Here is a 24268-nt window from a genome sequence, read left to right on the forward strand (position 1 = left end):
ACTACCCAAGGAAAACAGACGCCTGGCGCACCCCTGACCACCATCCACTCTGCTACCACTGCGGAGAAGCGGGTCACGTCAACCGCTGATGTCCATGCTGGGAGATGGCACTGCGAGGATTTGCCATCGACGCGCCGTGGCCACAGCAAGATGAAATGTCGCGTGATATCGCTGACTCCCTCGCCGCCATTCATTAAAGCCCTTGACGACCGTCCCATTCGCCATCACCAGGCCGCTACCTGTCCCCGCAGCGCCGGCCATACACTGGCCCAGCCCCGGGCCGGTCTGCAAGTCGATTTCCAGAAAACTAAAGGTAGCAACCGATGGAGGAGCAATTGCTGTTCGCCAAACTGGCGAAGATCCTCCGCCACCAATGAAGACGCCGAAAAAACTATCCCGAAGAAATATCAACGAGACGCCGCCATCCCGGCGAAGACTATAGAGGCAAAGAGTATGCCAACAAAAGACCAGACGACGCAACATTCCAGCCACAAGTACAGACGACGTAGCCGTGATCTGACTCTCAATACCTAACTGCTACGCAAGACAAGAAACCAGCGACCTCGACGTGCTTCTCAACGGCGACGCAGTCACTGTTTTAGTGGACACAGGAGCCGACTACTCCGTCATGAATGGACCCATCACTGCCAAGTTGAAGAATGTTAAAACTGCATGGGAAGGCTCAAATTCCGACGGCCGGAGAACACCTAATAACCCCGACTGGAATCTGCATGGCAAGAATTACCATTCATGACCAGACCTACCCTGCCACCTTCGTTATCCTCCAACAGTGCTCGCGAGTCGCAATTCTCGGCATGGACTTCATGAACCAAGAGGGTGCAGTAATCGACCTGAGGTCGAAGTTGGTAACACTGTCCACAGACCAAGCGATACCGACGGAGAGGCCTTCCAGTCAGCATGCCTTGAATTTACTTGAGGACCAAGTCGGCATCCGACCTCACTCAAGCATTGTCATTTCCGTCGGCAACGAAACACCCGCTGATGTAGAAGGAGTCGTCGAGGGCGATCAACATCTACTGCTTGACCACAAAATTTTTCGCAAGAGGGATCGCTCGACTGCACAGAGGGAAAGCGAAAGTGATGCTGGCAAACTTCATCCAGGAGTTCAAGCACATCAGCAAGGGCACGACGATTGCATACATCAAGGAAATTTGGAAACCAACAATGCATTTATACTCTGATTCTGCAGCACCTACCTCGACTACCATAATTCCTCAACCAGTTTTCGAAATAAATTCAAGCTTCTCCATGAGTAAGCGACAACAGCTCGAAAATCTTCTCCGACGATAGAAAGAATGCTTTCCAACGCCGTCGAAGATTCGGCAAACACAAGTTGCAAATCATCACATAATAACTGAGGAATCTGCTTGACTACCCACCAGAGCCCTTACCACGTGTCGATGTGAGAGCGAGAAGCTATAAGGCAACAATTAGACGAAATGCGGCACGATATCATCCAGCCGTCAAAATGCCTGTGGGCGTCTACTGTGATCTTAATGAAGAAGGATGGAACTCAGCGCTTCTGTGTCGATTATCGCCGCTTTATCAAAAAACTAAGTACGTATACCCCTCCCACGGATAGACGACACATTAAACTGACTCTGCCATGCTAAATATTTTTCGTCTATGCATCTCAAGACTGGTTATTGGCAAATTCAAGTTGACGAAAGGGATCAAGAGAAGACTGCATTTATCACGCCATACGACCTCTCCGAGTTCCGGATGATGCCATTCAGACTTTGCTTTGTGCCTGCAATGTTCCAGCGTGTGATGAACACAGGATTCTCAGGACCGAAGTGGCAGACTTGCCTCATCTGCTTTGGATGACGTTGTAGTTTTTGCCACAAATTTGGAAGATCACCTGAGGCGTCTTCAGTACTTCATGTGATCAAGTCATCTGGACTAACCCTGAAGCTGGAAATGTGCCGTTACACTTATGAAGAACTATTACTAGGTTATGTGATCAGTAAGTTTGGAGCCCGTCTTGACCCACTGAAGATAGCTGTCATCGCTAAGTTCCCGCAGCCCATCGACAAGAAGGCAGTGCAGATTACTTGGCCTGTGTGCCTATTAGAGACGCTTTCTAAAGGACTTTTCAAGAATTGCGGAACCCTTAACTCATCTCACCAAAGCTGACATTGACTTTCAATAGGAAACACGGCAGGACGATGCATTTGAGGAGCTCAAACGACGGCTGCAGTCACTACCAGTGCCTTCACACTTCTACAGAGATGGTGAGACGGAAATCCACATTGACACAAGTAGCATAGGCCTCGGTGCCATGCTAATTCATAGTAAGGACGGAGTTGAGAGCGTATAACAGCTTACGCTAGACAGAGAACAAGTGCCTTGCGATCATTCGGGCAACAGCGAAATTTCGGCCTTGGATATACGGCGGGCACTACAATGTGGTAAGCAACCACCCCGCTGGCAAATTTAAAGGCTCCTCCAAGTCGCCTAGCCCGATGCAGTCTCAGACTCCAGGAATTCGACATCACAGTGGTGTATAAGTCCGGGAGAAAGTATTCTGACGCTGACTGCCTGTTGCGCGGCCCTATTGACCGGCCATTGCAACACGAACTGGACGACGCCTTTCTAGGAAAAATAACTGCAGACAACTTCGCTGAACAGCAACGAGTAGACCCGTAGTTATGAAGCCTTGTGGAGTACTTAGAAGGCAAGACTAACTTTGTCCCTAGGGTGATTCGGCGCTGACTGTTTTTAATTTTTCTTGTGCATCGACGTCCTCGTAAAAAAGAACTCCCCAGTCCGCGTAAACTACCTTCTCATTGTGCCAGCAGCACTCCAGCCAGAAGCCTTGCACGCCCTGTACGACGATTAGACAGCAGGGCACCTTGGGTTTTCCCATACGTTTGCAAGAATACAAGTGCGATTGGCCACGCCTGACCGCCGACGTCGTCCATTATGTCAAGACATGCCATGACTGCCAGCGACACAAGACACCACCGACAAGACCAGCAGGTATACATTAACTGCTCGAGCCCCCTTGCTGACCGTTTCAGCAGATCGGGATCAATTTGTTGGGACCCTTTCCGACTTCAACATCTGGAAAGAAGAAAGACGGCATGGCTGAAATGTACTTCCCTTTGTTCGGTTACTAGTGTATCACACTTTCAAAAGTTATCTCTGTCGCTGGAAACAGCACAGAGCTCGCCCGTTAAACTTGAGTCACCTGAGACTACACTAAACACGCCGTGGTTCACCACCCGAAGTTCCACACGGTTCATTCACCACACCACAAGAAGTCAGAAATGCCATACTTCAAAGTGTTGCAGCGCCAAACAGAATTCAAAATTCATTTCATTCGACAGAGTTTCTCCGCTGGGCTCGTTCTCTCACCAGTTATGAACTCAATGGACGCACTAGGCCTATGCATAATATAAAGAAAATTGGCAGTAGGCAAGTGCTGATCATGTAGATTTCGGAAGCATGTTTCCATTAGGTTTGGGCACATCAAAAATACACACAGCAAGCACAGGTGTTGCCACAATCAAGAATCAATGCGATGTTTTAGCGGATGATCACATTGAGACCAGCGTAATAATAGTCGGCAGGATGGATTTCTTCCCGTTATTTGGACTCTATGCAAATTCTTGTAACACTATCAACACCCACAGTCGTCGGTCATGTCATTGTCAGCCTAGTATCCCAACACTGTCTTTCAAGAACACTGACGTGCGCGTCGTGCGTCCAATGAATTCAGACTACCGCTGGCGTCGGCACCTTCACAGCGGCAGCCGTAATAGGCATAGCAGTCAGAGGGGTTGCAGCATCTTTGGTGGATGCCAGTGACGTGTCGCCGATATTCTAGCATTGGTAGTCGGCAAAATCTCAGCATGTCGCGACATGTAACCTTGTTCGTGACCCATGCTTTTGATGCATTTGATGCATTGGCACATGCCGACGCATGCCAGTAGTTGGCTGTGCTCTAAGAAAAAAGGCCGTGAAATTTTAGACAATCTACGTGACAACGTAGATTGTCACGTAAATGTTGTATTGCATATGTAGTATCCGTTATGTATTACTTGTACGTGTACACAAACCAGGACCGCAGTCTTGTAATGGTTCAGAAAGAGAACTGTTACAAGATCGCACTAGTACTTTGCCTTTGATAAGGACCAAAGATGCGGGCCAAAAACTGCTGACGCATCGTAAAACGAGCGCAGCCGCTCGTTGCAAGTGTGCGTATTTCATAAGGTTTGCATTGAAATTGATGCAACCAGTGCAGCACAGATGTGTTGTCAGGGGCCCAGCGTGTTTTGATGCGAAAGCATCAAATATCCAACAGAGCGAATAAGCCGGCAGTGTTTGTCGCAGTGAAAGAACGGCACGTAACTTCCAATTGGCTGCAATGCCACATCACGAAGGCTGTACATGGCAACATCGCCATATCCTCGGCGCGCACGTCGATCGAGGCTTGTGTTGCTGCCAATGTCTTTACAACAAAGACGAGGGAAGGTGACTGGCAAAATTTCTGAAAAGCAATCCTTAGTGAAGCTAAAGAATGTGTGAGGGGCTGCAGCAGATGCGCTGAAAGTGCGTGGCCAACTCAAAGATTGTGTTTACTGCGTCTGTGCACTTTTAGTAAAAGTTCGAAGGAAATTAATGTAGAAGTAACCGATTACCTTTCTTTTAGTAATTTCTCAATTGTTTTCGTAGGCCAGTAATTGGTAACTGGAATCAATTACATTTTTGAATAAAGTAATTGTACCAGGTCACATTCTTTCTCTAATGCGTACAAGTCTACAGTTCTGGCATATTTTCCCATTCATCTAGTAGCAGTTCATTCTCATATTAAAACTCCAAAGGCACAGCAATAAATTAAAACATTCTTTAATAACACACTCATCAAACACACAAAAGAGCCCCGAATAAAAGGCTTGTTTCACTACACGGTCAAAGTATACAAGGTCAGACGACTAAACACATTATGGCCACAGCATCTCTGGAAATCTCGTCATAAAACAAAAAAAAGCTGCTCTTCATCTTCAGCCCATGTTTTTTCTGTTGCCACTTCCTCTTCGATTTTCTGCAAAAGATTGCAAACAGGTAGTCACAAGGCATTAGATATATTGTCTTTTACTTGCACAGATAGTTGAGCCTTGTTACAATAAAGTTGCATCTGGCACACAGACACCTTTGTATTCCTTATAATCACACACACTGGTATGGGCGAAAAAAAATAACAATCATGCCTATGCAAATGAAATGTAAGCGTCGCGTCTCCGATGGGCCAGTAAAGGGTCTCTTGAGACTTTAAAATCCCAGCTTGATTCTCCCCCACTCGCCTATGCCTTTATCACAGGCTTTTTATCATTTCTTGCCTCCTCATAATGTGTTTATCATACCAGCCCGCAGCATTGCCAGAACCAGCCACACGAATTGGTCGGCCCACCATGGGCCTATACCACAATGTACCACCATTCCTTTGCTTCTTTTCTGCGGACTGTCCGAGGCTGGAATGCTCTTCCTGCTACCATTGCCACTAACCACAACTGACTTTGATTCCTTCAAATCTCTTCTTGCCAAGCAACAACAATCATCACATAATTAGCTGATTACAATGCCTGCCTCTCATGTAATGTCTCGCAATGTGACCTTTGAGGCAATAATAAATAAATTTTGATGGCCAGACATCAAATTACAGTACTGGTATGCAGCACAGAAACAAGGCCAAACCACATACTGCGGTAAAACCTTGTTATAACAAAGCTGAATGGAGAGCCTAAATTACTTTGTTATAATATCCGTTATTGGTCTTTACGGCAATATGTTCCTAATTGGGCGCACAACTCTAAGGATGCATAGAAGATGGGCTTGTATCCCGTTGAACCGCTACACGGCCATGTATCGTATGAAATTTTAATAAAACCGCAAAGGCATGCAACACACAACACAATATGCCAACTACACAGCTGATCCGGGCCAATCCGCCACTTGCAAGTGGCTCCAATGTGTGACTGAGAAGGCCAAGAAACCTTGCCGCTTGGCTTGGCTTGGCTGACTCGTAGGCTTTGAGACTACACTAGCCTTTTGCACCGATTTCATGGCTGTTTGCACTGCACAGGTAATTTTCAGTGCACTTTTACTGATATATACATACAGTCAAACCTCGATATATTGAACATTGATATATTGAATTATTGCGTATATTGAACACTCTTTATATCACCTGGAAACTCACATGCATTTTTAATTTTTTATTTCGAATAGGGTCGGACGTAATATGGATATAGCGAACTCCGCCCCCACCTACCACGTGCGCTCTGTTGACAGGCGGGGAGCTTTCCCGCAACACTATCGAAGATAGCGGTGGCGCGATGAGCGTTCCAAGCTGCTGTGCAAAATAGCTGCGCACATCGATCACGTTGAGGGCGCCATTTGAACATAGCGGCATACGCACGCGGCGGCTTGGCTAGTTCGACAACGCCAACAACACATTGGATTTGCTGCACTGACTCCTCCTCGCTGCCGTGCTCTGCGCCTGCTGCGCCTCGAGAGGACGGGCAGTTCGCATCAACAAAGACGCGCGACAGCCCACGCTCACTGGGCTCTCTCATAGACGCCTTGGCAGACGCCACTTAGTACGTTGTTATTGACAGTGTTTCAATATGCTTCGATTGACGAACGTGGAGATCGCAGAAGTAGCAGCCAAACGAAGATGTTGCCGAGGTTGATCTCGCCACTGCCGATGTTGCCCCGCTCCCGACTTCATCAGGGCTGCAGCGGCACCGGCCTATCGCTTGTGGATTATTGACTATGTGAGGACTCCCGTCTTTAAGCACGAGCCGCCAATAAGAAACAGGCTACATTGCTGCATTACTTTCAGCCAAATAAATAAGTACTTTGCGTCAGTATTTACTACGCCACTATTGGGGTGCGATCGGGGATTGTCGTTCAGAGCATGCGTTCGGTTGCGCAGCGCGAGATTGGCCTAGACCGCGCCGACTTCATGCAGCTGACAAAGACGGCGCCGCCTAGGCTAATTGCGCATGGCGCAACCGACATACGCATCGAACGATCCCCGATTGTGCCCTTGGTTCATTGATTGGTTTGCAGAAGTTTTTGACACATTTTTAATGTGATTTTATACATCGAATCCTGGCTATATCGAGGTTTGTCTGTATATATCAAAAAAGGTGTGCGTTAGAAGCTGGTAAGTACTGTAATCAACTGCCGTAGTTGCTTAGTGGCTATAATGTTGGGCTGCTAAGCACGAGGTTGCAAGATCGAATCCCGGCCACGGTGGCTACATTTCGATAGGGGTGAAATGCAGAAACACTTGTGTGCTCAGATTTACGTGCACATTAAAGAACCCCAGGTGGCACAAATTTCCGGAGTCCCCCACTATGGCGTGCCTCATAATCAGGAAGTGGTTTTCGCAGGTAAAACCCCATAATTAAATTTTTTTTAAGTACTGTAATCACACAATGTGAGCTAAGGTTATTGCTTGAAAATATTTTTAAGGCAGCCCAAAACTAGGCATTTTTGACAGGAGGTGACATGTGTTCAATGCATTCACTGTCTCTAAAGCTCCACCGGGACAGATGCCACGACTAAAAGGGGTCACTATTAGTGTCACCAGAGGGGCCAGGCGCATGCACGCTGATTGGTCAAGTTCAAAGTATCCAGCGAAAAGCAATTTTAGAACCTAACCAGCAAAAGTTGGGCCCATAAAAATGAATGGACTTGAATGAATGAAGGGACTTTTCTTTGGTCAGGATCGAATTAAGCAAAATTAACCATAGCTGAATTATTATTTTCACAGAAAAGAAAGAAGTTGCTTTTTGTTGTTGTTGTTGTTCCACCTGTGCAGTGTGTGTTCTATGCAGAAGACTACCATTAAAAAGCGTTGGCAGAGACTAAAGGTAGGTGATGTTTGCTGCTGCCCTATCAAAACCAAAGCTAGTGAGATGCCTCGTAAATCCAGATCCAGATCCAGAATGCTGCTGCATTCACTTTTTGATGCCCAATATTTTTAACAGTGTTAAAATGGTGTATGGCATAAGTGTTGCAGCCCTGCACATCTTTCTGAGTAAACAGAACTCCTGTTAACCGGAATATATTTATCCAGTCCCTTGAGGTTTCGTTTAACAGGATCCTGCAGTATTCCGATTCGGCACTTGTGCAGTAGTCCGCATCAAAGTACTAATTGCCGCTCGACTCACTTGCAGAACAACAACCAGCGCGCACATCTGTAGCGTGATAAAACTGTGTATGCAAGCGCACATAAGAAAATACGATGGTTGTGCACCCATCAGAAGAACCAAATGGGTCAGAAACTTGCAGTAATCCTTCGTTCCATCGCCAACGAGGGGGCAATCAGTTTTTGCTAGTCTCAAGAAAAGCACAGGCATATGTGGTAGCATTGTTCGTATATGGCAGCATAGTTTGTGTATATACCAGCGCCCGCCTGCAAAGAGATGTAACTACACTCCTGTGAGCAATAAACGAGTGAGCGTCTAGCAGCGAACCTTTGAGATATTAGAATCCAGATACCTATCAGTTTTTTCAAGCGATACAAATGAAAACAGCTAAATATAACCGCTGTGTGGCTATGGACGCGTGTATGTGCAAGTGGTCACCGACACACCAGAGAAAGGAATCTGTGAAATTAAAACGAAGAGACTATTGAGCCGAAAACGAAAAAAGAAGAGAAAAGCTTGCATCCATATAAGGTGGCTGCAGTTGCAGGGTCACAGAAAGATGAAAAATTTGTTTTTTTTTTTATATACAGATGGTGTGGTAAATATATGGCATTGACCATTTGGGACTTGTTTGCAGCACCGTGTACATGTATTTACTTCTGCGACCCTCAAATGTTTAAGAGGTTGGATGAAGGCAGTTCAGATTAGAGTGCACATGGGTGTACCTGATGTCCTGATTGAGATCAAGAGAAAAATGAAGTGGGCACCAGTCATGTTGTGCCTAGAGAAGATCCTTACTAGCCTATATTTATGTCCATTGCAGGATCAAGGCCTCTCTCAGTGATATCCAATTACCCCCTACTTGTATCTGCAGACACCATCCTATGCTTGCAAATTTCCCAGTTTTATCACACAGGAATGGAAGTGGCAAAGGGAGCTTTGGAGCAGCACTGGGAGCAGCAAATTTGGCACATTGGAAGAGGTTTGGAGCAGGAATTGTTCATTTTAGAGCAGAATATACGTGTTCTGGAGCATGCTAGGTAAGGCTCAACAGGGCTAAAATACAGACAAATCAAGAAAAGTTTTTTATTAGACTTTGCAGAATACAGTTGAACCTCGCAACAATGAAATGATGTGGGGAGCGTGAAATAATTCCCTTCCGCAAGAATTTTGCTGTTGCGAAATGAGACAGCACAGAAAGGCAATGAGTCGCAGAACGAAACTATACTGTCAAAATTCCATTGGTCTACTTTGGCAAGCTTGCTTGGATATTGAACCGCATTGCCGATAGTACAAAAGGTGCTGCATGCGTCCATCAGCAGTGGCAGCACTGGCCTGAAGCAGTACTCTCGGTCAATTGTTTTTGGAGATACAATCACTTTTGCAAGATTTTTCATAATTTGGCACCGGACGCAGAGCAGTATTTCTCCAGTGCATGCTGTCGCCTGTAGGCAACAACGCGTCCGGAGCCGAGCACAGAAGTGATCTTATATTGTATAACCGGAGGCAGTCGATTGAGATTATGGCCCCTTTTTGAAATCTATGCCCGGCGCCGAATCTGCTCGCTATGCCTGTCGCGTGGCACCAAAACCAGCGTTCTTGAAGCAAGGGATCACGGTGCAACGCGTGACACTCCATGCTGCAACCACCAATTGAACCACCATAAACAATTCCATGTTGGTGGGACATGGATTTCCTTGTTTTTGCTGCATTTTTTTTCACCAGGGTGCGCATTACGCACTGCACTAGGTGTGCAGAAACCGTCGTCACATGCCAGCGGCAACATGCTGCCGTTTCAAACGGGTGTTCAACAGACAAGAAAGGGGCCATGACGTATTTGCGGCATGATCGCTTCCGGCACTTGGTTGTTTTTGCAAACAAAAATGGCGGTGCCCATGCAAATGCAATGTGGTGGTATTTTATGCAATTTTAGTGCGAAGCAATCACATTTGAGCACATTTTGGAGCCTACTAGCCTTGCGCGAGTAGGTAATATGCAAGGTTACGTTCCGGCAAATTTTGTTGATGCGGGATTGTAGTACAGCGACACTTTGTTGTCGAGAGGTACGAAATGCATTGAAACTTATGGGCGTTCGCCAGGGATACGAAAATATTTCGCTGCCACAAGGATTTCATGGTTGCGGTTGCAGTTGCGGGAATGCATGTAGGAAACCTACATGCATTCCTCGGAAACCACTATTAAGTTAAGTACAGATGTACCAATGAAATCTGGCAAAGAAAAAAAAAATAACCACAGGATTTAGGGAACAGTAGACATTGTATGTTGATAGGCTTCTTTTAATGCTAGTCAAGGAGTTTTTTTTTTTTTCGTTGTGCACAAACAACTAATATTCAAGTTTAGCTGACATTATTTACCTTCATTTACTGAATACGCAAACCCTAGGTTACTTTAAATCCAGTTATCACTTATGTTTCAATATCCTCCACAACTTTTTCATTGACATCTCGTCAGTTAGGGAACTTTATAGAGATAGCTGCCGTATTTACTCGCATAATGATCGCACCCCTAAATTTTGTCGCCAAAATTCGATTTTTTTTATTTCCTGCGTAATGATCGCACCCCGAACTTGCCGCAGCGATATGTCGTGTGCTAAGTCTAGCTAATAATGATCGCGCTTACCATCTGTCGAATGCTACGCGAACGACTCTTCAAGACAAGCCAAGCGGCCTGCACGCACCAAACATACTTAAGTAGATGCCTCATTTCATTACTTGCATCACTTTCCGCACTTCCATGACAAAATGAGGTACAACCAAAATCGCCCTTATTATGGGTTGGCTTTATAATGGTTGATGTCAACAAAAACAATAAAGGCGCATTTCGATTCTTTTCATCTGCTTTTGCACTCGTGAGCACGCAACAAATCGCGCGCGGCAATGATAGTAGTCACGTTTACTCTGATACGTTAAAAGTGTACGCTATTCATACGCCGACGCTTGTAACACAGCTAAGATATTCGCCCAACCTTAGCGGAAACGTGCCGTATTAGGATAGTAGTGAAGACAGATGCCGCAGTTTCCGCAGCACGTCGGCCATGCATTTCTATGTCACTGGCAGTTAAGCGCGCCCACCTGTTTCTGTCCCCTCCAAGTGGACATGGCTACGTTACTGCCGCAAACTTGCCGATATTAACGATATTATTCATCACTGATACGGAAGAAACTGTTTCAATACACGTAATGTACTCACGAGAAGAAAAAAAAATCGCGTTCGGCTTGCTCCGCCGGCCGCCATTTTTGTTTTGGTGTCCCGCACCCGCAATCTCGCATCCCGCAGCAAACGCGAGGCGAAAAAAAAAAATATTTTTTTTTTCCCGCGGGAAATTTAACCCGCGTAATGATCGCACCCCTGAATTTGCGCCAATTTTTCTGACAAAAAAAGTGCGATCATTATGCGAGTAAATACGGTATTTAGCACAATGAACAAGAAATACTGACTGTGACAACCACAAACAATACTCATCAACACATAGTGGGCACTTTTTACGTAATGCTATCAACTGTCAACTGTTTTTTAAATTCTTGGTGACATTCAGTTGGCTTAGCAAAGTACCACAGAATAAATGCGAAGTTACTTTGTTGGTAATTGTATGTTTGCCAGTATTCCACATACCTTGGCGAGAAGGAAAAGAACTGACATTTAAGAAGAATAAAGGGAAGTGTTTGGTGGCTTTCCGATCAGCGTTGCCTACCAATATTTTGCACAAGCTCTATTACATTCGCTTTCATTGCCCCTTCCACCTTCCCTTTTGCTCTTTCTGAGCTGCGCTACAAGCCTAAAAAAAGTCTATTACTAGGGCTGCCTCATAATGTCAGCGTAAAACGGTGACCAATATTTTGAATGCCAAACAATGGTTTCTCAATCAGCGCAAGTCACATCGTGAGCATCATTGCCGCAAATGCAATTTCTGTCGTTCGCGCATTCTCCAACCCTTTAAAGGGCCCTTCACCAGGTTTGGCCATTTGGAGCTGACAAGCGCAGAGCATACAATGAGTGATAATGATTGTGTCTGCAAAGTATTACACAGCTACGCAACGCAGGAAGATATGAAATTTCAAACCAAATGCTGCTTTCCCTTCTCCTTGCGGCCGCCGCGCTCCAAGCCGGAGGATGACATACACGTGCTAGTGCGCCTACGTACACGAGTTTGTGCTGTGACGTTGTTCGTGGTGACACGCGACTTCAGGAATTATTTAAGGCAACATCTGTTATTTGTGTAATATGTTGCTTGAATAGCCGAATCAAGGCTTAGAGAAATAATAAAGCAAACAAACCGAATGTCTGCGTGTGTTTGTATTACTTCGCACTGCAGCAAGAGAGATGTCCTTCCATTTCGTCTGCTTGTTCCCACGTCGTGACGTTGCGCGTGCCGGCACCAAATCTATGTAATTTTCAAATGTGTTCCAGCGCGGGATCACGCTTTGTTCACAGCGCGAGGCCCGTGATGCATGCATCACGCGATCTTCCAGCTTCAGTATGAGAGAATGCAGGGAAGGAATTTTGCTTGTGGAGGCTAGACGGAGCAAGTGGGGAGAGTGTCTCGCTTGACAGTGGTGCTCACCTTCGGAAACCATGGGTCGCAGCACTGAAATATTTCTATCTTAGTTACTAATGAACCAATATGAAAAATTTTTATGGCAGAACGCTGCCTGAAGGATGTGTAACAACTTCCAGGCAAAATTTGCTATGGGACCTGGTGAGGGGTCCTTGAGACTGCCATTTGGCTGCTACAGTAGACTAAAACCGAAACTTTACCTCCTCGGTTTGCAAGTCTGATTTTTTGGTAGTGCTTGTGCAGAATATGGAGTACCCAGAGTGCAAATCTGACTGATGATTATATTTGCCATTGGATATTTCTTGTCAAACATTTTCACGAAAGCAAGCAGCTTGTTCGTCAACGTCCTAGTAACCTAGTAACCGGATATGGTGCACGAGCGAACATTACACCCACGGTGTTCACCATTAATCGACACAGATTTACCAATAGCACGTACAAGTGGCCCCTGAAATGTATAACGACAGACTGTATAACTTATTCTGCTGAGAGCGCAGCTTTCTTTCCCAATTGCCCCATAAATAGAGCGCCAGTTCAAATCGTCTGAAGCTGGACCACATATTACGAAAACGCGTACAACTTGCTTAAAATGTTCGTAATGCATTGTATAGTACAAACAGTTGTCGTTTTCCTGTGGCCAAGTTACTAATGCGCCACCAAACACAGCAACACTGCAGGACGCCGATGCTGAAGCGAATTGCTTCACCTTGGCTTCTAGGGCCGAATGATAGCAGCCAACAAACATATGGCTATGTGGTTGCTGCTGAACACAAACATTCTGCAAAACTTACTGACTTCATTCGATGTACGTGTTTTGGTGCACGCTGGTGCAACTCGGTGGTTTGGTGCAAGATGGTGGAATTTGCGCAGCAGTTCCATCCCTGATCGCAGCACCTGATTCGCCACCATCTTTGACTGCGCTCCCCTTTTTTTTGGCAGCCATTCTGCACCTCAGCTACGAGACCATCGGTTACCTGCACTTCATGGCCTGCCTGATTTGGCTTCTTTCTCTTAATTTGAACAAGAATATTGGCTACCCCCGTCTGTTCCCTATCCCAAGTCCACACCACTAGCTTCTGATCTCTTAAAGGGAAGCTGAAAGCTTTTCCAGAAAAAATGAGTGAAGAGCAGTACGTCGTGGTTTTCAACCCTCTGAATTCGAATATCGCATCGAAATTGAGCGAAAGAAAGCGCAAACATATTTTATTTCGACGAAAAGTGCAGCAGCAGACACGCCCAGCTTGCGTGCCTCGTTTCTGCCTGTGATTGGTCGGGCGCCTCGTGACATCAACAATGGTGTTCGTCCGGACTGACTGCTGTCGCTACACACGAAGCACGGTGCAAGGAAGTTTGGTGCTGTTTTGCTGAGACGGTCATGGAAAATTTCGAGAGCTTGCATTTCTCTGAGGAGTTCGGCGTTAAGTCCAAACTCCACGAGAGCGATTTTGTGCGCGACGGTGACGGGCGACGGCTTCGAGCGACAAAACGGGCTGTCGCTCGAACAGATCGCTTGTTTCTAGAAATCTAGAACTCGTCGCTCGTCGCCCGGAAGTGCTATGAGCGACTAGCCAATAGTGCGAAGCCAGAACTGGATGTACATAACTCAAGTACTACTGTTTATCGCACGGAATGAGCAAACTATTGAATTTTACACGTGCAAGAATAAGAACCTAGTGCAAGACCTTCAGAAATATTTTATGCTCCTTTTTCAGTAAAATACATCAACTTAAATTGATAAAGCATGCGTCACGCTAGTTTCGGTGCATATATTGCTGCCCTCATACCGGGAAGTCGTCGCTCAAAGCCGTCGCTCGCGTGGAGTTCGGCTTGCAGGCGAAGAGTGAACGCGGCAGCCATCGCCTCGCTTGTCGCGATGTCGCGTGCAAGATCACTTGTAAGGGGTTTATACTTTACTCCCTACATGTACGAGCTGATTGCGAAGAGCCGGCCTCTCAAAGGAGCAAAAAATGCTGGTGCAAGCACTGCTTTCCACGCGAACGAAGGTGAAGTGTTAGAGTCTCTTTGTGTTGGAAATGTTCTTTGGCGAGTATGTTTTTTGCTAAGCTGCATTCAGCATTCCAGTATGTTTCCGGCCAAACAACTGTAGTCTTATGTTCCTGCATGCCGCCTCGTAGAACGTAAGCGGTGGTGCGATCGTCGGCATTTGTGTGCTGCCCCAAAGCTGTCGGCAATCTACACAGACGGTTTAAACGCGGGAAAAATTTACCGGCTGTTGTAGCACGTGTAGTATAGAGCCTTCATCAGTGCGCCATCCGCACGCTACTCGTAACCGGCGACTTCCGTCGGCTACGTGAGATGGTCGGTTTCTCTATGTGTGCGAGAGCAGGGGGAGCACAGCGTCCTGGCGTGAGCAGGCTTTCCAACACAAGCAAACTTTACGCTTGCACTGCGTAATGGTAGCTGCATGCAGGCTGTTTCACAACACACGTGCAAATAGAAAATTTGCGGCGCATGGCGATGAAACCTGTGTCAAGTGTGGGAGATAAACATACAGCTTCCATTCAGCGTGCTAACATGACAGGTAAAAAAAACCCAAAGCACGCATTATTGATAAACTCCGGTAGTAATCGTCACGGAAGTGGTTAGAGCACAACACTGTTGTTCTTGAGCGCTTGAAGTTATTTCGCTTCACAGCAGCCTCCCACTTAGCTGAAAGCTTCTTGTCTTGCAGGAACTAATGGAACATCGGAACATCGTCGCGGCTGCTGGTGTTCGTGCAAGCCTAGGCTGCACAGAACGCCGGCATGATTGGCCTACAAGTTCAAATGATGCTGCGCATGTTAACTACCACTCCTATATACACGCAAACAAAGGAATGTAGGGTCAAGCAAAGCAGATTAGGACGGCACGCACGCAGAAATAAGCCTGGTCAGGCACGGTCGCGGAGACTGCGAAGGAACCGAATACCAGTGCTGACGTCACTATGCCACGGTTTCCGGTCTCCGCTCGTATCGTCAGCGTCAGCAGCAGCGCGCGGCGCTCGACAGGGGGGGCGGATTTGATTGATTGAGTAACTTTTATTTTACAGTCCTGCAGAATGCGTATTAGCACGTCGCGGGCCGCTCCCACGTCGGAACCGACAGGCCTAGCCTGCCAGCCGCATCGTGGGCCTGCTGGACAGCCCAACGTTGCTCAGCCAGGAGTGGGTTGCGGAGGGCCGCCTCCCACCTAGCTGAGCTGAGGTCAGGGCTTGCTATAGAGATACATCCCCAGAGCATGTGCGAAAGTGTTGATCTATCCCCGCAAGCAGGGCACGCGTCATCAGTGTAAATCTCCGGATATATCGCATGTAACGTGAACAGGTTGGGATAGGTTTCTGTCTGCAACAGTCTGAATGTCAGTGCCTGAGGCCTAGTGAGCTTGGGGTGAGGAGGAGGGTATTGTCGCCGCGAGAGATATAAGTGTTTAAGAAGTTCATTATAAGTGGCAGGCGCGTCCCTACCATGCGTAACTCTCTCTTCGGCCGTTACAGCGCCAGCGCGGTCAGTCAGTGGGCGCGCGGCAGCGTGGGCCGTCTCATTGAGGTTCGTGGGGACACCCGCCATGTGCCCAACGTGGGCTGGGAACCAAGTAAGCGAGTGATACTTGATTCTATCCAGACCTGCCTTACGAAGCAGCCCAAAAGCCTGTTCTGAGATCACTCCACAGTGAAATGCCCTAATGGCCGACCGTGAGTCACTGTAGATGACGTCACTGCTGTCATCAAGCATCGCCAAGGCAATGGCGGAGCTACAGCGCAATTTTAACTGACGATTGCGTCGCTCCTAAGTGAAACCCCCCCCAAAATTTTACCTGCACGGTTTATAAGGTTCCCGCATCCATATATGAGCGCCTTATTGAATTCAACAGACTCTTCAGCTTCCCTTTAACATTATGCCTACCACATTTTGTTAATTCCTCTTAGCCTGGTCCTTAACTTCTTTTTCTAAGTTTCTTTGTTAACTTTCGAATTTCTGCCCCATTTGTTAGTACTGATAGAATGCAATGGCTGCACTTTTTTTTTTTATGAGTAGCGGTAAGCTGACGGTCATGTGGCAATGCCTGCTGTACGCGCTCCAACGCAATTTTTATTTTTCTGCAAATTTCATTCTCATGGCCATAATTCCCCACGATATAAACATATTCTTGCAACGATTCTAGAGGTTAAGTGCCAATTACGAATTCTCATTCCTTTATGAGGCTATTGAACATTCTGCCTCAGCACCATAGGTTAACGAGCCAAAGATATCATGTATGCTGCCGATCAGGACCTCAGAATGCTAGCCACATTTTCAGCGAGGGGGGGATAACTGACAGTTCTAGTTTGTCTGCAACTTCTTAACATTTGTGGCTTACCGGGTTACTGAAGCTGTGGACGGCAGCAGTAAAGCTGGTAGCTTACACTTCCCAATGCACTGTGTCACGATGCACTTTGCAATGTTTTGTGTGGTGCGAGTGTTCCCACCGAAGGAAGATCATAAAGGAATCAAGCTGCTAGCAATGCTTTACACCAACAGTTGGGCAGGACATGGTAGGTCACTGCAGTACTAACTTCGAGTGCTGTATGGCTAAACTCTAGGCCACAAGACATCGCAACTTGCATTACTGCTGCCATGTACCTGTCTGTTTACCCACTAGCCGCAAATTTTTCGTAGTTTGTTGATACACTGGAACTTTCTTTGCTCTGTTTTACGCGTAGACAGCATCAAGGAGGCAAACGCTCATTACCAGAATGTGTCCTTGAAAAATTTTTGAAGTTCGTTCCCAGGAAAATTTTGGACTCGCATTGCTCCCAAAAAACAAACATTTGCCTGATCAATGTAGTCACAACTGACAAAACTGACATTGCAAATCCCCTTGATTATTATCATTCCTTGTTTACACACCATGATGGCTTAAACCCATATTTTAACCACTATGATGACCTTCCGGCTATTGAGAGTCGTTCTTCCCAAGAACAGCTCAGCAGTGGAATGCCTTATCCACTGACACCGTACCATGCACAAATGTTTCGTTGTTCTCTCGCGCGCTGTCATGAAATTTGCTCTCTGTATTGTTACTTGTTTTTTGTTTTGTTTTTTGAGTGGAGTTTAGACCATGGTATCAAGTTGCATTGTCGTTATTCTATTGTGTTGTAATGTTTTTCTTCTTTCACCTGTTCTATATTTTCTTACAAAACTGGGTAGTATGCGCTGGTTTGTCCTCATGGTGATTTGATTACAGTGATATGTTTGTTACGATCCCATGTATGAAATGCTGTAATGTCACGTTTGCTTTGTGCGCCTGCCTTAGGCCTGAGTGCCAGGCCTAAAGCCTGGCACTCAGGCTGGCAGTATTCTTCTAAATAAATAAATAAATAAATAAATAAATAAAAACAGCAAGGAACGGTATAAAGGTTAGAGAAGTTTCTCAAACTGTTCACAACCAAATAGCACAGTCAACATCTCATTTTTCGAACTCCTTAGCAGCCTTGTATGCTAAAGGCCTAGTATGTATACCAATAATACTCTTGATATGCTTCATCTTGTAACAACGCTATGTCGCAGCGAAGCTAACTTTTAAAATCCGGCATTAGGCAACGCGTGGCCCTTGCCATGCTTGCCACGCTCCAAAGCCATCCACGAGGATGACAAAGGCTGAATTGGCATCATTGCCAACAGGGGTAAATTCTTGCAGCACGCAACATGGCATCAAACATCAAGAAGCTTGGTAGTGAGTGTAGAAACAGCTAGGTCTAGTGCAATGATGGTGGCTCCCTCCCATCCCCCCAGTTTCAGTACCAAAAAGGGCTACGTTTACAATCTTTTCATGACACTTGCACTTGCATTTGAAACATCAAAATATTGCATGGAGGCTCTTCTATATCTACATTAGTTTAGATTAGGTTTTTAGGCAGTCAAAATTTCGTTGCAGTTGGCTTTCAAGTCTCATATCTCTTGCAAAATATGATGTATTCGTTAGATGAAAGGCGTCAAAGGTCTGAACCTATTTTCAATCAAATGAGTGGAATCGTCTTTGTGCGAAGATTGGCCACAGTGTATCACTTTGCTCACAACAAAAATGTAGTATACCACATACTGCATGCTCAAAGATTCACAATAATTACGTTATTTCACATAAACTTATCTCAGCAAGTTGTCATTGTAATATGTGAAGTACCTTATTCTTTAGAAAGTGTCACAGATCAAGAGCAACCGCACTGCGAAATTTCTGTAGTGAGACTTCCATGGCCGCACTACTTGCGTAGCATCCGCAGTATTGCCTGCTAGGCAAGAAACGGAGTTACAATCAAGTGCAGCCGCTTAGAGCTCACCGTCCTTCCAGTCATCCATGGCCCGCTTGTAGTCGAGGGCCCCCTGGTCGTCAACATCTGTGAGCTGCTCCTTCTGGGCTTCTTCCTCCTCCAGTTCCTGCGATGCTTTCTCAGGGTCCGCCGCCCAGTCTTGCAGGCTGAAGCTGTGCGAGAGCAAGCATGTGCATGTAATGACCAGTGCAAAATATTCTATGCATAAAGCGTGAATGTTTACAGAGAAGTGCTGCTGACCAGGGGTGTAGCCAGGGGGAAGGAGGAGGGCTTATGGGGCTTCAGCCCCCCCTCCCCCTTGAAATTTCCTTGTGTTGTCATGCACCGCCGACCAAAACAACCCCCGTCGTTAGAAATCATTCCGGGATTCTGTCTAGAAAGCCTTTCTCACACTCGAAAAGACATTTCGGCGCCATCATCGCGAACTCTGGCTGGACTTCGTGGCAATGCCCATGCACCGAGAGTCACATAAAGGAAGGAGCCCTATTCAAGCACAAGGTTTCTAGGGTATTTTTTGATGGCGAGCGGGCTCGTCGCAGCATCTTGCAGAGGCCGTGGAATCTGCAGAGCAGATGGATTTCGATTCCAAAACTTTATGGGTATAAAGTTTTCATAAACTTTTCATGCGAAATATGCACTAACCTTTCCAAAGTCGTGCTTTAGCTTTTTAAATTCCGGAACTTTGTGGGTTTAATGTTCTTATAAACACTTGACACCAATGGTGCACTGATTTTCTAAAGTCGTACATTGGACCACAAGCCAAATCAACACACTGTCAGACAAGTAGACAAAGCAAACAGAGTTCTGATGATACGAAGCATTGTGATGGTTCATTTGTACCATTATGTCATGAAAAAGAACACTTTTTTCACCTGCATCAAAGCATCCATGCCAAGACACTAAAGCCAGAAAAGTAACTACATTCTCTTTTCTACTTTGACTTTTATTCGTAAGGACATACTGAGCGCCTTCAATTTTCTTGTTCTCGCTACCCGCAGGCTGCCAGAGACAGCCAGAGCGCATGCGTTCTTTTCGTGTTTCCCTGACCACCGCGCGGCGCACGGTGTGCACTCCTTTTTCTCTGGCCAAGTGGATTTTGGCCTGGCAGAGTTTTGGACGCCTTTTGGCCAGCGGACGAGTAAAAGAAACAATGGTCGCTCACCACCGTCACAGTGGAGACTCGACGGATAGCAACGCGTTTGCTTGAGAGCAATCACCCCGGAAATAACCCCGGTTTTTACAACTTCAAGTTAACGAGGGATTGGTGTAGTACAGTTAAACCTCGACATAACTAAGTCGGTAAAATCGGCAATTTGCTTCGTTATATCGAAATTTCGTTGTCTTGAAATTCACTTTGTATGCAAATAAGTGCAGCCGCCAATCGATTTTTCTTACAAGGAAAGGGGCCGCAGACTTTTCTGAATTATTTCGCAATCGAAGAACACAAACTTGAATGAAGAAACAATTTATTTTGATGAGTAGTTTGCTGGGCCAGTTGGTGCATGGTGAACGTATAATGGTTTCCAGCAGGTACGAACGCATTGTCCAGCATTGTTCTGTCCGTTTCTACTTACTTGTGCTCGCATCCGTACCTGCTGGAAACCATTATACGTTATTTTGATGAATTTTGGAGTCGGTGACAAATGATACAATTTCATGCCACATCGACGATATCTTCGCATCAGCGGTACAAATTAAGCGAAGCCAGCCACACTTTCGCGTGCACTCCACCCCTACAGCTGATAGTGTCACCTGCACTGGAACGACACCATCAGGAAAAGCGCCGACAGCGGGGAGCAAATGCTTTGGCTGACTCTTGCTCAAACGGGTCACTGAAACTCGAGATTACGCAACCTCCACACACAGTAAGACAGCTTACATGACGTTACGCCATCTCGGCACACCCACTCTTTGCATACCCAGCATGGCTGTGGGCTCAGCCATGCTTACAGACGTAAGCAGCCACGGCCGAGACGCGCGCCAGAAATTGAGACATGCGCAAATTTACCCTCCCTCCCACCTCTGCTCCGCCCCTTTACATGCGCTTGATCACGTTACCGCGAGCTCATTCCCTTCCCCACACAAACCACGCACAGGCAATCACAAGCCTGTGCGAGAGTGACTTCACTCATCACGAGCTGCAGCGGGCCCTGTCGCGCGGCCGGCGCCGCCGCAGCGCGCCTGGGGCGGACGGGATCACGCTGCAGATGCTGCGAAACCTGGACGAGCCGCAGCGCCGCCTCCTGCTCGACGCTTACAACGACGTCCTGCACAGCGGCTCCCTCCCGGATTCGTGGCGACATGCTGTAATCGTCCCCGTGCTGAAACGCGGCAAGCCACCTCACAGCCCTGCCTCATACCGGCCGATCTCCCTCACGTCTATCCCGGGCAAGACGATGGAGGCGATGGCTCTGTCCCGGCTCCAGTGGATTGCGGATGCCCGCGGTGCCCTACCTCCCGAGCAGTGCGGCTTCCGCGCTCGCCGCTCCACGGCGGACTGCATCGCTGTCGTCGTCGGCACCCTCGAGCAGGCCAGGCTCGACAGGGAGACTGCATTCTTGCTGCTCCTCGATGTCCAGAGCGCATTCGACTGCCTCCCTCACGACACCATCCTCTCGGCCATGCGGGCGCTCGTTGTGGAGGGCAGGCTCCTTGCTTACATCGAGGCCTTCCTCGCCGGGAGATCATCAGCTGTCCGAGTCGGGGGCACGGTCGGCTCGCCCCGTCCTGTGAGCTGCGGTGTGCCTCAGGGAAGCGTGTTGAGCCCGTTTTTGTTCAACCTTGCCCTCACGCCCATCATCGAGTGCATTCCCAAAACGGGCCGCTTCCCTGTGCGTGCTGTGCTCTACGCAGACGACATCGCGCTTCTCGTGCACGGGCCGACCTCTGCGACGGGGGAGATGCGCTACCGGCTTCAGGAGGCTCTGGACGGCGTCGCGAACTTCCTGCGCGCCATTGGCTTGCGGCTGTCGTCGACGAAATCCGAGGCTATCCTGATCCGCCCCTGCGGTGTTCGCCGCCGCACCGGCTGCGTGCTCGTCGAAGGAGTGCCCCTGCCCTGGCGCCCGACAGTGCGGTACCTGGGGCTCACGATAGACAACCGCCTCACGTGGTTCGCTGCTGTGCGCCGGCTGCGCGCTGAGATGCGCCGAGTGGAGAGTGCGGTGCGCGGCCTTCTCGCCTGTGGCGACGGCTGCCCTGCCTCGTTCGCGGCGGCGCTCTACTCTGCGGTGGCACTGCCGAAAGTGTTGTACGCGCTACCACTGTGTCGTGTCAGTGCCCGGCTGTGGAAGCTCATCGACAGCGACCACCGCCGAGTGCTTCGCATGTGCCACGGCCTCCCTCGCTCATCGCGGGTTGCGGAGACGCTCGCGGAAACCGGCGCGTGGCCCGTCTCTTTGACGGCTGACCTGCGTGCCCTCGGTCACCTCGAGCGCCTCTCCTGTGCCCCGGACGCAGGACCCATCCTGTCCCTCATCCGTTGCCTGCCCCAGTCACGAGTGGGAACAGTGTGCGAACTGTATGACAGCCTGGTGGTCGACCCTCCGCCCGTACCGCCGACCTGGCCACCGCCACACCAGCGCACGCCACTTCACGTGTGTCTCGACCTCCCGGGCGTCCGCTCCAAACATCGCACGCCTCTCTGCGCTGTACAGCAGGAGGCTGCTGCCAGGATCGAGGACGACCTGGGAGGAATGACGCACTTGTATGCCGATGGCTCCGTCCTCAGCGACGGCTCGGCGGCTGCCGCCTGTGTTGCTCCCGAACTTGGCATCACGAAGCAGTGCCGGCTCTACTACCGGGCTTCCTCTACCACGGCGGAGCTAGCTGGACTTCACCTCGCTGCGGACATCCTCGAGGAGTCGCCGCACATCACCAGCGCGGCGATTCTCTGCGACTCGAGGTCCGCGCTGCAACAGCTGCTACTCGACGAGCGCGCGCCGCCCCTTGCACAGCGCCTTGCCGTCCGTCTGCACGCACTGCAGGGGCGTTGCAACCTACGCCTGCAGTGGATCCCCTCGCACGTCGGAGTCGCGGGCAACGAGACGGTGGACCAGCTGGCCAGGCGCGCACACGACCCGTCGACCGCGCTGACAGACCGGGTGAGCTCGCTAGATACAGCGCGACTCCACTTCAGACGGGAGCTCGCGCTCCGCCATCCCGACGACCGAGTTGCGCAGGGGCGCCCACCGCGTTATCTCCCGCAGACCGGATTCACTAGGCGCGAGCGCGCCTTCCTCCTCGCCCTTCGTGCCGGTTCTGTGTGGCCCGCCGAGCGGCGGCATCGACTGCGTGGAGCCCCCTCTCCCCTTTGCGGCGACTGCGGCGCGATCGAGACACTCCAGCACCTGCTATGTGAGTGCCCCAACTTTTCGCTCGCGCGCGCGTCCCTTGCCCGTGTTTACCGGGGGCACGGCCTGCCGTGCGACACCGTGACTGAACTCCTGCACCCCTCGGGCTGCCCTTCACGACACAGGACACTTCTACGTGCGCTCCTGACATTCGCCGAGGCTGTCGGCCTCGCCAACCGCCTTTAGCTCCATCCCATTTCCGCGGCGTGCTGCTGTTTCTGGTGCTCTTTCTCTCCCCCTACTTTCATTCCCTACCCCCTGTGCAGCGCGGTTGAGGTGTCCTCTGCTGAGAGACAGTTACTGCGCTGCACTTTACCCCAACCTTTCCTCCCCATCATCAAGAATCTCCTTCTCTCTCATTCCCTTCCCCCTCTTTCAGTGGCACTCATGAAGCCACTATCTTTCCTGTGTCACCCTCACACACTTTCACTCACACTTAAAGCACAGAGCACACGAGGCGCGATAAGATTTTATCACACTTTTTTGGACTTTGTATGGAACATGATGCGGCTCCACTTCGGTGGTCGCTCTTGTCAAGCTGCATGTGATCTGAAAGGTGCATTTGCAAGCAGCCACTCGTAATCCAATCATTTGACCATTTGTGTCCACGGAAATTTTAATTTATTGTCTCGGCATTCGTTTGCGGCGGACGTGAAATTTCGATACATTGAAATCACATAAACACACTGCATTATACTGAGGTTCTAAATACATGGTATTCCATGGACTAGTGGTTATAAGAAGTAAAATACTTTGTTATATCGAGAATTTCATTATATCAAGGTTTAGCTGTATAGGTGCATCTTTAATGCAAAATTACCTAATGCATTTTCAAATCATTACCATC

The 24268-nt window shown here is 48.3% G+C and overlaps 1 protein-coding gene across 1 annotated transcript in view; it reads right to left on the reverse strand.

Moving 5' to 3' along the window:
- Positions 1-4859: 4859 nt before the first annotated feature.
- The window catches only part of Tap42 (immunoglobulin binding protein Tap42), a 73189-nt gene continuing 53780 nt past the window's right edge, over positions 4860-24268 (reverse strand). The window contains exons 9-10 of the mRNA XM_072288172.1: positions 19079-19221; positions 4860-5071 (exon numbers count right to left, since the gene is read on the reverse strand). Of these exons, the coding sequence (XP_072144273.1) occupies positions 5031-5071; positions 19079-19221 (184 nt within the window). The 3' untranslated portion in view covers positions 4860-5030. The remainder of the gene's footprint in view (positions 5072-19078; positions 19222-24268) is intronic.

Source organism: Dermacentor andersoni, chromosome 5, assembly GCF_023375885.2.
Source record: "Dermacentor andersoni chromosome 5, qqDerAnde1_hic_scaffold, whole genome shotgun sequence".
NCBI lineage: Eukaryota > Metazoa > Arthropoda > Arachnida > Ixodida > Ixodidae > Dermacentor > Dermacentor andersoni.